The sequence below is a fragment of the Arvicola amphibius genome, chromosome 1 (genome assembly GCF_903992535.2).
Source record: "Arvicola amphibius chromosome 1, mArvAmp1.2, whole genome shotgun sequence".
In the NCBI taxonomy this organism is placed as follows: domain Eukaryota; kingdom Metazoa; phylum Chordata; class Mammalia; order Rodentia; family Cricetidae; genus Arvicola; species Arvicola amphibius.
Window position 1 is genome coordinate 196,365,691 of NC_052047.1, and position 12,111 is coordinate 196,377,801.

Sequence of the window (12,111 nt, forward strand, 5' to 3'; positions counted from 1 at the left end):
TAGGACCCATCCCTTGCCAATAGCTCCTCAAGTGGGGCTTTGGGAGCGCCTCCCCATCTATGCTGGGCTTTTAGCTGGCATGGTGTTGGGTAAGACTTATGAATGTCAATCTAGCTGCTGTGAATTCACGTGTGCAAGAGAGCTGTCAGGTCTGGTAGCTTTCTCCAGCTGAGGAAATCTACAAACACTTGAGCTGCTAAAGGGAGCCACACAGTCGTAAAGACCTTTGGTAAATCACCATCTTCTCCCATGGTGGTGTTTCCTAGCATCCTTGAAGTGGGAAGCACTTCCGGGTGCCTGCCGTTTGCAGTCTGCTGCCCTGGCTGGGCATCTCTTGGTATGGCTGCACAGAGGCGGGGCTCCAGACTAGAGAGGCGGGGCTCCAGACTAGAGAGGCGGGGCTTCAGACTAGAGAGGCGGGGCTCCAGACTAGAGAGGCTGGCTGGTCTTCAGGCCCAAGTCCCTGTCAACCATCCCGTGATACTGAATAAGACACAATCTTCCTGGGTCTTTTCCTTCTCTAAAAGGAAAGTGGTGTAAGAATCAGCCCAAGAGCACAGAATAAGCTCGGGTCAGGACTGGAGTGGGTAGCCAGCCTTTACTACACAGCAGTCAGCCTGTGTAGTAACAAATTCAATGTCTGAGGTCTGTCTCATGCCAGGTCTTGTTTTACTTTGAAGCAGGTATTATTAACGATTACTCCTCTTTTATAGAAATGGAAATAGAGACTTAGCAAAGTTAAGCAGATCTTCATTAGCTTTGCAGCCAATAATTAGTGGAGCCAGAACTCCCAAGCTGATGGATGCTACACCCAGCATTTAGCTATGTAATGCTTTCCTGTTCTCGTTAATAACCAGGAATCCGTCTTAATGAACTACTGCGCAAGCGTCTAAGAGGTTGTGGGCCTGCTTTAACGACTGGATCTTCCTATTCAGACTGGAGGGAGGAAAAAGCTTACAACAGAAATGGAAATCCTCAAATGATCATTTATAAAAGGACTAGACCTTTACCCACGGTGTACAGGACAGTCCTCCAAGCCAGCTGCCACCATCTTTAGTTCATCCGGGCATGCTCAGAAAAGACTGCCACGGCTGAACCCACATGGAGCAAGGTAACTGCTGATTTTCCCTCATAGAAGGAGGGTCAGGAAGGTCTTGGGACCCTCCTCCAGACATCTGGTCACTCCTGCTAACCAGTTGTGTGCAATTTTGCCTTAATTGCAGGTAGCCTCAGGGAGAGACCAGAGTAGATAGGTGGGGGAGACTAGAGAGGTGGATCCATCTACATGGCCATGGGGGAACCACCATTCATGCTGTGTGCAGACCTTCCTCACGTGTGGCTATTTCAAGGTCAGTCATAGTCCTCCCTATAACCTTACCCATTGCTCTATATGCCTAATAAACTCTCAGGTTTCCTAGAGTGAACCTGGTGGGCTTGCACCTCCGTGTGTCACTGGTAACTCAGAAAGAAGAGTAGGCTTCATTTCCATCTCCCCCAGGAAGAGATTTAGCCACATCCACATCCGTGGGTGACCCTCACGTTCCATGCCAACCCTCACATGGCATTCTCATGAGCCATATCTCAGTGCCTTCACCATCCCTCCATATGTCCACTTTAAACATACCTGGGAAGACAATGAGACTCAGCAAGCTTCTGAGTGGCTAATTCCCCCCTGTAAGCATCCCTGGGGTTTCCGGAGCAGTTAATGTGCCAGGCACTGCACCATGTGACCAACATGTGTCATCAAGATCTTTGGATGGAGTTTCTCACCTCTTTGTCCATTCGGCAGATGAGCAGATTGGGCTGGCAGAGCCTGAAAACTGATCAGAAAGCCATTTTATGTGGTATCATTCACAGCTGCCATGTGGTAGTCATGAGGGAATGTGAGGCCATAATAAATGGATCTGGCCCGGGGATAGTATGTGAGATACCGTCAGCAAAGAGGGGTCGCCAGAATTAAACACGAAGCGGACACATGCCAAGCTAAGGGAATGAGGCAACCATGATCATGTCCTGCCTACCACAGTCAATCGTCAGTGTGCCAAGAACTGTTGCAGTAGGCTAGGCTGGCCATCAAGACAGGCTCAGGCCAAGCGTGTATAGATGGCCTTGTCTTCAATAAGACTCATGGAGCCCATAGGAAGTTCACACGATAATTTTAAAAATGGATGGGAAGGCGACTTTACAGAGTTGACAGTGGACATGACATCTTTTCCCTGGCAGCGGATTCTCTCCATCAGCCACCTTGGAGATGTCCTTGGAGAGTTGGACATTGTAGAGAGAAAACATCATTGGCAAAGCTGCCCTAGTGGGAACAAACATGAGCATGTCTGGAAGATGAAAGGGTCGAAGCCAGAGGCAGGGATTGGAAGGAGGGAAGTGGCCTTGCCTTGACCGTTGCCCTCTAGACATCTTTCTGTGTGAGGCGAACTCTCCTGTGAGATTCGTGGTCACCCGAGTCCAGTATCACAAGGAAGTCATGACAAGGACTACAGGTGACCCCTGGTGGTGAAGCTGGGGATAGGCGCTACTGCTGGTGGAAACCAAGCTAAGTGGACCCTAAGATTGGAGGCTGGGCTTCCTGACTCTTCTCTGATAGCAGAGAACCAACATGCCCACAGCCTTGGTGAATGGTCTGTCTCTGGCTCCCAGGTGAGGGAGATTTTCTTCACGCAAAGATAATGAAGTGGAGGATTGGAAGACCCCTCCCCCACAGTGTTCTTGGGACGACTTGTCCTCAAGTCTTCAGTCTTGTCCCAAAGACTGTCATAAAGTAAACATCAGCTCTAGCTGCACTATAAGATTGCTGCTAGATGCTTGTGTGGGTGGGTCCCGAACCCAGGGCTTTCCCCATGCTGAGTGCCACCCAACTGTAGTGGTTTGAAAAGAAAACATCCCCCCATAAGAAGTGGCACTATTAGAAGGTGTAGCTTTGTTGGTGTAGATATAGCTTTGTTGAGGAAGTGTGCCACTATGGGGGCGGGCTTTGAGGTCTCCTATGCTCAAACTAGGCCCAGTGACACAGTTCACTTCCTGTTGCCTGTGGGTTGAACCCTCAGCTCCTTCTCCAGTACCATGTCTGCATGCACACTGCCATGTTTCAGTCATGGTGATAGTGGACTAAACCTCTGAAACTGTGAGCGAGACCCTGATGTAGGATTCCCCTCTGTAGGTTAGAAATGTTTTATTACCATTGGTTAATAAAGAAGCTGCTTTGGCCTATGGCAGGGCATAATATGGGTAGGCAGGAAAACTAAACTGAATGCAAGGAGAAAGAAGGCAGAGTCAGGCAGACGCCATGTAGCTGCTGAAGGAGAAAGATGCCAGAACCTTACCGGTAAGCCACAGCCTTGTGGTGATATATAATAGAAATGGATTAATTTGAGATGTAAGAGCTAGCTAGGAATATGCCTAAGCTATTGGCCAAACGATGTTGTAATTAATATAGTTTCTGTGTGATTATTCTGGTCTGGGCAGCCAGGAAGTTGAAGTCAGTCTCTGTTTACAAGTCCCCAGTGAAATGCTTTCCTTTGTTGAGAGCTGTGTGGCCATGGTGTCTCTTCACAGCAACAGAAACCCTAACTAAGACACCAGTTGATAATGTACCCCTAGTCAGCTTTGTCATTATGGCCTGAATTATTGGAATACAACAGGAAAGCATCTGTGTTATGTGATATATCAATGAATATGATGAAAAACACCAGGCGGAATGGAGAGATGGCTCCGTGTCTAGGAGCATGCACTGCTCTCGCAGAGGACCAGAGTTCCGTTCCTAGCACCCACCTCAGGCAGCTCAGGAACCCAACACCAACTTCACCTGCACATGCTTGCACGTGTGCATACATATACACTTAAAATACATTTTCTTAAGTATTAAAACAAAGACAACCTGCTATAGCTTTGACTTTGCTCTTTGTTCTGGTTCCTGGGAGTTTGACTGATAACTTTTAAAACAAGACCAACGGGAGCAGGAAACAGAACAGTGCCGGAGGCGCTAAGGGAGGAAGCACGCAGCTTTATTCACGGAGTTGAGTACAGTGATGAAGGAGGGTGATGTGCGCTGCCTGCAATGGGCACAGAGCAGGCTGGGAAAGAACAACTCAGTGACGGGGGCCTGCAGGCCAAGCTCCCCTCTGCACCCGGCACCAGGTGCTCAGCCACTGGCACACACCATCTTGACTCCACAGGGAACACGGCACAGCTTCTCAAGAACGTCTTGTGAACACCTGCGTTCATATCACCAACAAGGGGAGGGAAGGAAGAGCGGGCAGGCTTTCTTTCATCAAAGCAATCCCATTAACCAAGTTACAAGAGATTCGATGCAGGGTCTTTGGCATCTCATGGAAACCCCTACATTTACCACCAGACACATCTGTACAGAGAACCCCCCAAAACATCAATTCTGTGGACAACTGTCTCCTCTTCCATAGGGAAAATATTTTCATACATAATCATAGCCTTTCTGAACATCCATGCATACAGGCTTGTCTCTTTCTTTCAATCATGGGAAGTGATTCATGGGACTGCCACTCTTGGAAGAGACACAGAAAAGCATTTTATTAAGGATATCTGCCACTCAATTGCATTAAGCTTATGGGACAAAAAAGTTGGCTTTGCTGAACTTTGTTGTGCACATATCCACTGCTTAGAGAGCTTCAGCTTGAGCAGCCACTTGTCCTTCTTTGTGAGTTTGCCACAACACTGAACACACACACACACACACACGCACACAAGTGAAAGCAATCCAATGTCTGTCTGTCTCCCTCTCCCTTGGCTCCAAGGGGAGAAAATGGAAACCATGGTCTTATAGATGCTGAAGCCTTGCTCATTCTGTTCCAGTAGACGCGGGTGTTCCTTCCCTGTACGTGACCCCTGCAAGACACGTCACCGCAAATCCAAAGCTCTATCTTTTTCTGTATAGAAAGTTCTTCAAAGGGGGCATGAAAGAGTGAATTTGAAGTATACAAAGCCTTGGTTTGTCTAAAGAAGAAAAACGTAACTCAAAATTGAGGAGGGCACAGAAAGTACAGATTCAGCAGTCACCAGAAATCTTTTCTGAGCAGGGTTCTTGGCGCACACAGCCTGGGCCATGCCAGTGTCCTGCAGCATGCCCTGGGATGCCACTCTAGGTTTGCTTGAGATTTCTTTCTTTCTTAACAAAGACTCAAAAGAGGTTAATTTGAATTCTTTTAAACTTGCAAAAGCAGATATTTTTGACGGCATCATTGGTGAAGCTATCTTTAGAAAATGATGTTTGGTTCAAAGCAAAGAAGTCCTGCTTTAGAAACACCGCCAGCTGATCCTCTCCATGCTGGCGGCGAGCGATCGAGCCATGTAGACAGAGATGGAAGCAACAGAGGTGGGGCTGTGCCTCAGGAGAGAAGGCTCAGGCTGGAGGCAACAGAGTCGGGACTTGGGGAGAGCGGAGGACAGGACAGATAGAAAACTATCCCCCCCTTTTTTGCACCTTAGAACCCACTAACTGCAGTTTTTCTCTTTGGGGTTTCAGAGAACAGGCAGTTCATGTTTAGTTGTTGAAGGAGTCATATTAAAAATATTTCATCACAAACTGTATGGAAATGCAGAGCTAGCTGTTTTTAAAGGCTTTTTGTCTCTCTAGTAAGCTGCACAGGAAGACGACTCGAGGGTCTGGCCTCTCCTGGAGAAGTTCTGGGGGAAGCACTGAGACTACCACGTGGCTACAGAAGCCACTTCTGCACCATGCAATCTGTACACACGCCAGGTCACAAGTAGGTCAGATGCTAAAAAAAAAATACAGCCCTTAATATACGCACCACGTCTGCCATACATAGAATTCTCCCCCAAGTGAACAAGCCGCTTTGATTTCTAGGAACTGGAATTTTCCTGTGTTCAGCAGGGAGGGGTACAATGAAGACCACCCATCTCCCTTGTTGTGGTCTGGGCATGCCAAGGTAAGTCATGTGGATCCCTTTAATAGCACAGATATGGCACCACAGCCCCAACCATGGGTTAAAACCGGATCATCCTTCGTGTATCTTTCTGGCTGGAACCTGCAAGGGAATGGACTGAGACCCTGGTATGACCTTTCCATCACTCCTTTCCAGGGGCAGTCGGGGTTCCTACTGGTGTTTTCTAGAAATACATTTGCACATGATACAATTTAAATTAACTAGTATGCTGATATGGAATACCAATTTTTCCCCCAAGTTAGATGGGGGACTGAGTTCAAATGGTCAAAAAAGCAGGATTTTGTTATTGCAAGAATTTAAGAGTTTAATTTTTCAGTTATCATTGCAGTCCTAGGCAGGTCCTCTAACTCACTCAAAGTTCTCGGTATAAAGAGGAGGAGTGTCCCTGCTGTCCTCCCCCTTCAGCTGAATTTTCGTATGCCAAGACATCCACATGAACTATGGAGAGCAGATGCAGAACGTTAGCAATTGCCCCTGCTCATGTCCCTGTCTCCCCGATGCTTTGGTTTTGATCCCGCATGGCTGTGATCAGTGGCACAGTAACTGGTACAAAGCATGGTGGGCCATCCGTTACCTCCGTACTGGGTAAACAAAGTCTCCCGCCAGGCCACCCCTGCTCACTGCAGCAGGGGAACACTGTGGCACCCACTCTCCATCCTGCCCATTGCCAGGGCAACATGAGAACCAGGAGACACCAGCCTCGTGCCAAGCACTGAGCAGGGCAGCGGGAGCAAAACAATGAAAACATGCAAAGAGCGAGAGACCTGCACGGGGAACCCACCATTTGCAGTCTGCCTCCCAACCAAGGGGAGATGGACCCGTCTACTCAGGCCACGCGGTGTGGCACTCTTGATAACGTGCTAACGGGTCTACGTATGCGGGCTTGTGAGAGCAGCTCTCATACTTAACTACCCCTTGCAGTGAAGAAGCAGGTCACAAGTCCCACGACTGCGGCACGGGCTCCGAATCTATGCTGCTTGCTCCTTACTGCTGGTGTCAGCAGACAGCCAGTCACTCTAATCCTGGAAGGAGTTTCTGCTCAGTTGTGATCTGAGAGGGAATTAAATGCTTTCCCCCTTGGCTTTCACTCAGAGCTTAAACTCCCAAAAAGAGCCCCAGAGCAGAAGAATCAATGTGACCGTTACATAGAATCTGTGGACCTGGAGAGATTCTTCACAATCCAGCTCAAACCAGTTCTTATCATGTGGCCTTGTCCACACATTGTAATGAAAGAAGTACGCTCCAGCTTTCGCTGAGAGTTGTGGAGTATGGAGGTTCTCCAGTGAGACAGACGCTCTGAGCCCTAAGCCACCCTGGCCTCACTTCTGTGGTCTGCAGTCTGAACCCAGCGTGAGTCTCCACAGCTCACCACATATGCTGGTCTCAAGCATCCACCCAAGCCTCATTCCTGATCTGGGTCACATGCTGTCATGCAAAGGCCCCCATCAAAGCCGCAGCACAGTGTGGTACACTGAACATGGTACATTCGAGCACAGCACAGAAAGATTCACAGAACGTCCTTTGGTGAGTAACACACAGGTGTGAACACATGCATGTCAGTGTGTCGGGGCAAGAAGGAAACACAAACTAGGCCGCACGAACTCAGTCTAAAGCCGTCAACTTCAGAGCTGCAGAGATCTGAAGGAGAAAAACATGTCTTCCCTTGGTCTATGCCCTTGACACACAATACCAGTATGGGCTTGACCTAACCCCTCAGATGCCAGACAGACAGCAGGGGACACTGCGGGGGGAGAACTTGGGACAGAGGCAGGGCACAGATTTTCCTTCTCAAAGAGAGACATGACGCAAGGGCAACAATCACCCAGCAGCAGCTGGACCAATCTGGAAACTCGTTTTGCCTTTCTTTCTTTGCAACAGTGAACACACCAGCTCAGTTTATAGGGAGAGACGGCTGAGCACATCATCAGGCAGAAAAAGCATTCAGTGGGGGGGAGGGGTTCCTTAATTTCCTTTTCCTTTCTCTTATTATTTTTTTTTTCCCCTAGCAGTTGGCCAACTGGATTCCAGCATACAGGAAGAGAAAAGGAGCATATTCAAATCACTTTTGCTGGCACTCAGCCATGAACTCAGAACTGCCCAGGTCCCTGAGGGAGTTCCGTTTCCCCCGGGACCCAGGAAGAGCAGAGGAAGGCTGCCAAGGAAAGGCCGGGTTGTTGCTACCACATCGACGCTGGGCTCTGGACTCCTCCTCAGCCACAGTGCCACGTAATAAACAGATTCATAATTCAGGGCTTCCAGCCATTCCTTCCCGTGTGGCTTCCTAAGGGCACTTGCTGACTCTCACAGGTACAGGCAGCGCTAAGTTACACATCAATTAAAGGGGGAATAAAAAGGAGAAAGAAGCCCCTGTTGTGGACGTAGTCACGTGTGGACATCACTGCTGAGTGTGGGAACAGAGAAGTTTCTACCCCATGGCTGTTCGCAAGTGTTACTGTTGCTTGGCCGGGGATGTGACCCATGGGTGCTGAGATCAGACTTTTCCTCAGTGTTGCTGCTGGGTAGCGAATAAATTCTCGGATCGATGATTCTGGGCCTTAATACAACGTTCTAGGCACCACCACTGAGAGTCATTTTCCTGATCGTCATTTATCCGGGGGACTTAGAAGAGCTTAGCTTTTTTCTTCATGTCGTTGCGTCTCCAAAGAGGTAACTTGTCAAATTCCTGTATGGACATCCCAAAGATTTCCCAAAATACTTCTGGGGCTAAGTGGCGCTGGGGAGAGAGAAGCAAGAAGGTGTTAGTAGTCCTAATGGTCACACAATGACCTTGAGATGTGTTCCCCAGTTTATGAATACAGCCAGCCTTCCATAGTCGCAGCTTCGGCATCCCCAATTCCATCAACGTTAGATCAAAAGTGAAGTGTCCCTTCCCAAACTGCATCCGACCTAAGCACGTGCAGACGGTGCCCCTGGTCATTCTGCCCTAACTCACACAATGCTGCAATACAGACATATCACATAGCAGTATGTGACATCTAGAGATGATTAAAAGCATGCAGGAGGGTTGTGCAGTCAACATATAAATACATCTAAACACATATCACTTTCTGTAAGACTCAGGGCATCTGTTGGGGGAGGGTGTCCTGGAAGGGATTCCCTGCAGAAACTGAGAGGCACTGATGCTGTTGTGAAGAGGCATCAGGCCGGGGAAAGAGGCGGCTACCTCTCTCTGGTGCTTGTTTCTCAGACATGGCCAGTCCCAGTGTCCTCTCTACCAGAGAGCTGGTAGACTCCCGCCAGCACTGCTACCCTTCGTGGCTGGGCTAGCGGCTGGGCATGGGAAGGGGATTTGTAACACTGGAAGCAGCAGCTATCACTTCAGGTCCTTGGCATGTTGAGGAGATACAGAGAATAACGGACGATAGGAACAGCCAAAACCAAAAGGGACCTCCAGGGTGGTCCCTAGGAGAGCCCAGTGCTTCCCACTGCCCACTAACAGGAGAGAAGGATGCTTATCTCTCATTGGTCAGACCTCCTGTGAAGTCCCATTTTAACACAGGCTAAAATCATCAGGGCTAGCCTGACCTCATCCACAAAAACACTCCTTTGTGTTAGGGAATGAACTTGATTCTTCCTGAGATGGCAGACAAAACAGTTTCTAATTAAAAAATCATTCAGACAGAGCAGAGTGGCGGTGGTGGCTGTGCATGCCTTTAATCCCAGCACTAGGTAGGCAGAGGCATGTGAATCTCTGTGAGTTCAAAACCAGCCTAGTCAACAGAGCAAGTTCCAGGACAGCTAGAACTACACAGAGAAGCTCTGTCTTGAAAAACAAGAAAAGAAAAGAAAAGAGAAGAAAAGAAAAGAAAGGAAAGGAAAGGAAAGGAAAAGAAAAGAAAGGAAAAGAAAAGAAAGGAAAAGAAATCAGATGGATAGGTACAAAGGTGGGGCAGACTTGGGCCTGGGAATACATCTTAGGAGTGACTGAGATGATCGAGCCCTAATTACACCAGCATCCGATTTCCAAAAGAATACGATGAAGCCATGCTGTGTCTCTACGGTCATTCTAAAGCTTACCAGACATTTTATACACTGACTAACTGCAGATTCTATCTTCTCTTTACTGTACACACTTAATGGGCACCGTCTTTTCCACCTTTCCAAAAAAATGTGAAACATTTTTTTTGTCCCCACTACTTTAGGTTTCCCCTGGAAATACACATTTAGATGTGTTTAGAGGTACCCTGGTGTGTGTTGGTGATATACAGAGATCTTTAACTGAGGTTAAGGGTTTGTTTACCTCCAGCCGGGTTCTATCCACATCTCTTAGAATTTTGTTGCGCCCTCTGTTGGTCACCATGAGCATTTCATATGGAAATATCTGAGAAGGAAAAACACCTTGTCTAGAACACTAGGATCCATTTAATTCACAAGCACAACCCGAAGTCCAGCACACGCATTCTAGGGATACCAACAAGAGTGGGTAGGAAGACCCTCTAGTGAGGGCACAGGGATATATTCTTGCACGTTGCCATCTCTCAACCAGTTCCAAGGCTGCGCTGTGCCTTGGAAACGGTCTTCTGAGTGGAAGAGTCGGGAAGGTCAACGTTAGCGGAGATCTGGAGTGGGAGGCACACGTGCTGCCTCTTACATGATGCTGTTAGATTACAGAGTAACTGTGCAGGGCTCAGCGCTCTTAGCTGTGACAGACTTGTGAATTCATACACCCAAGCAGGCCCCAAAACAGTGTTCTGGAAGCTCACACACTGAAATAAGCCACAACTAAGGGATCAAGGAGATCAAGTCTTTTGATACCCCTTTTGTTTTGTTTTGTTTTGTAAGACAGTGCCTCACTATGTGGCCCTAGTTTGCTTAGAACTCGCTATGTAGACCAAGCTGGCCTCAAATTAAGATATTCAGGTCCCTCCTTTAGATCTCTGAGACTAAAGGTGTGTTCCATCACGTCTGGCAACTAGATACCTCGAGGCACAGAATGTTCTGGAGCTAGAATGACCAGACATGTCAGTTTGTCCATGGCTAATCAGATGTAGTATGCAAGATGTTTGCTAGTAACCCTAAGAAACTTCTGGCAAACTGGGACATATTGATCACAAAATCTGGAGCAGGCTTCTGACATTCCACTCAGCATTGGACAGGCCTTGAGATGCATGTGGCAAGGGTCAAGGTAGCACCTAGGTTATAGGGAAGGGGTTCTGGTACCTCACTGTGAGCAGAGTACTGTGGGCAGCAAAGGTTTAAATCTGCTGAGTGAGTGTGGCACAAACAGGAATAATACAACACTTAGGACAAGCTTGTCTGGACGTGCTAACCTGGGGCCAGGAGGCTCTTACACTCTGAACACAGCAAACAGGAAGCCACAAGAGGAAAGGGACAGTCACACTTGCCTTTGGTTCCAACATGTTGGGCATGGACACTCCTCGGTCCATCCGCATGGCTGGCATGTGGCCATCTGGGAGGGTCTGCAACAGACGTGCATGTTCAGTGATGAGCAGAAAATCTCAGCGGAAGCCCAGGCAGGGCTATAAGTGCTCCCTGACTTTCCTGTCAGGTCTCAGATCCTCCCATCATGTAATGTTCACTACCATGTATTTCTCAAAGTGGGAGCCTTACAGAGTAAGACTGATAATATGTAATCAAGTTGGAGAAAGATCATGGATTAATGACTACGGATTATTTCCTGATGTAGGCTGCCCAGGTGGAGGGACATACGCATAAAAACTGTTGGTTCTATTACTATTTTCCTTCTGTGTCTATCTCTCTCTGTAGCCCAGCTGGCCCTGAATTCTAGAACCTTCAGCCTCTGATGTACCGAGAATAAAAGATACACCACCAGACTCTCTTACCTTTTTCTTTCTTTATCTTAGGTTGGATTTATTCTCCCTTCTCAAGCTCCCTTTCAGTCTTACAAGATGAAAAGAAAGGCCTTGGGAGCAAACTGTTCTTTCCCAGTGGCTAAGAGTCCTGCTTCATTTAATTTGGGGACAACCAAGGAAAGGCAGCCCCTAAGCACTGAGAGACCATAACTAAAAGTGTCTGCACTCGTGCCGGTGAGGCCACTCACTTCTACCCTGGACAGGGCTCGCGCCAGTCAGAGAAGAGAGTCCTCTCACACCTGGCCCAGCTCATGCCCTACTCGAAAAGTCTGCAGTGACAACAACGAGACCTGGCTACCAGACAT

The 12,111-nt window shown here is 48.1% G+C and overlaps 1 protein-coding gene across 4 annotated transcripts in view; it reads right to left on the reverse strand.

The window, feature by feature from the left end:
- Window positions 1-3,995: 3,995 nt before the first annotated feature.
- The window catches only part of Ablim1 (actin binding LIM protein 1), a 170,188-nt gene continuing 162,072 nt past the window's right edge, over window positions 3,996-12,111 (reverse strand). For all 4 annotated transcript variants that reach the window (XM_038317700.1, XM_038317703.1, XM_038317701.1 and 1 more), the window contains 3 exons: window positions 11,318-11,392; window positions 10,213-10,293; window positions 3,996-8,685 (listed from right to left, as the gene is read on the reverse strand). In XM_038317700.1, the coding sequence (XP_038173628.1) occupies window positions 8,572-8,685; window positions 10,213-10,293; window positions 11,318-11,392 (270 nt within the window). In that variant the 3' untranslated portion in view covers window positions 3,996-8,571. The remainder of the gene's footprint in view (window positions 8,686-10,212; window positions 10,294-11,317; window positions 11,393-12,111) is intronic.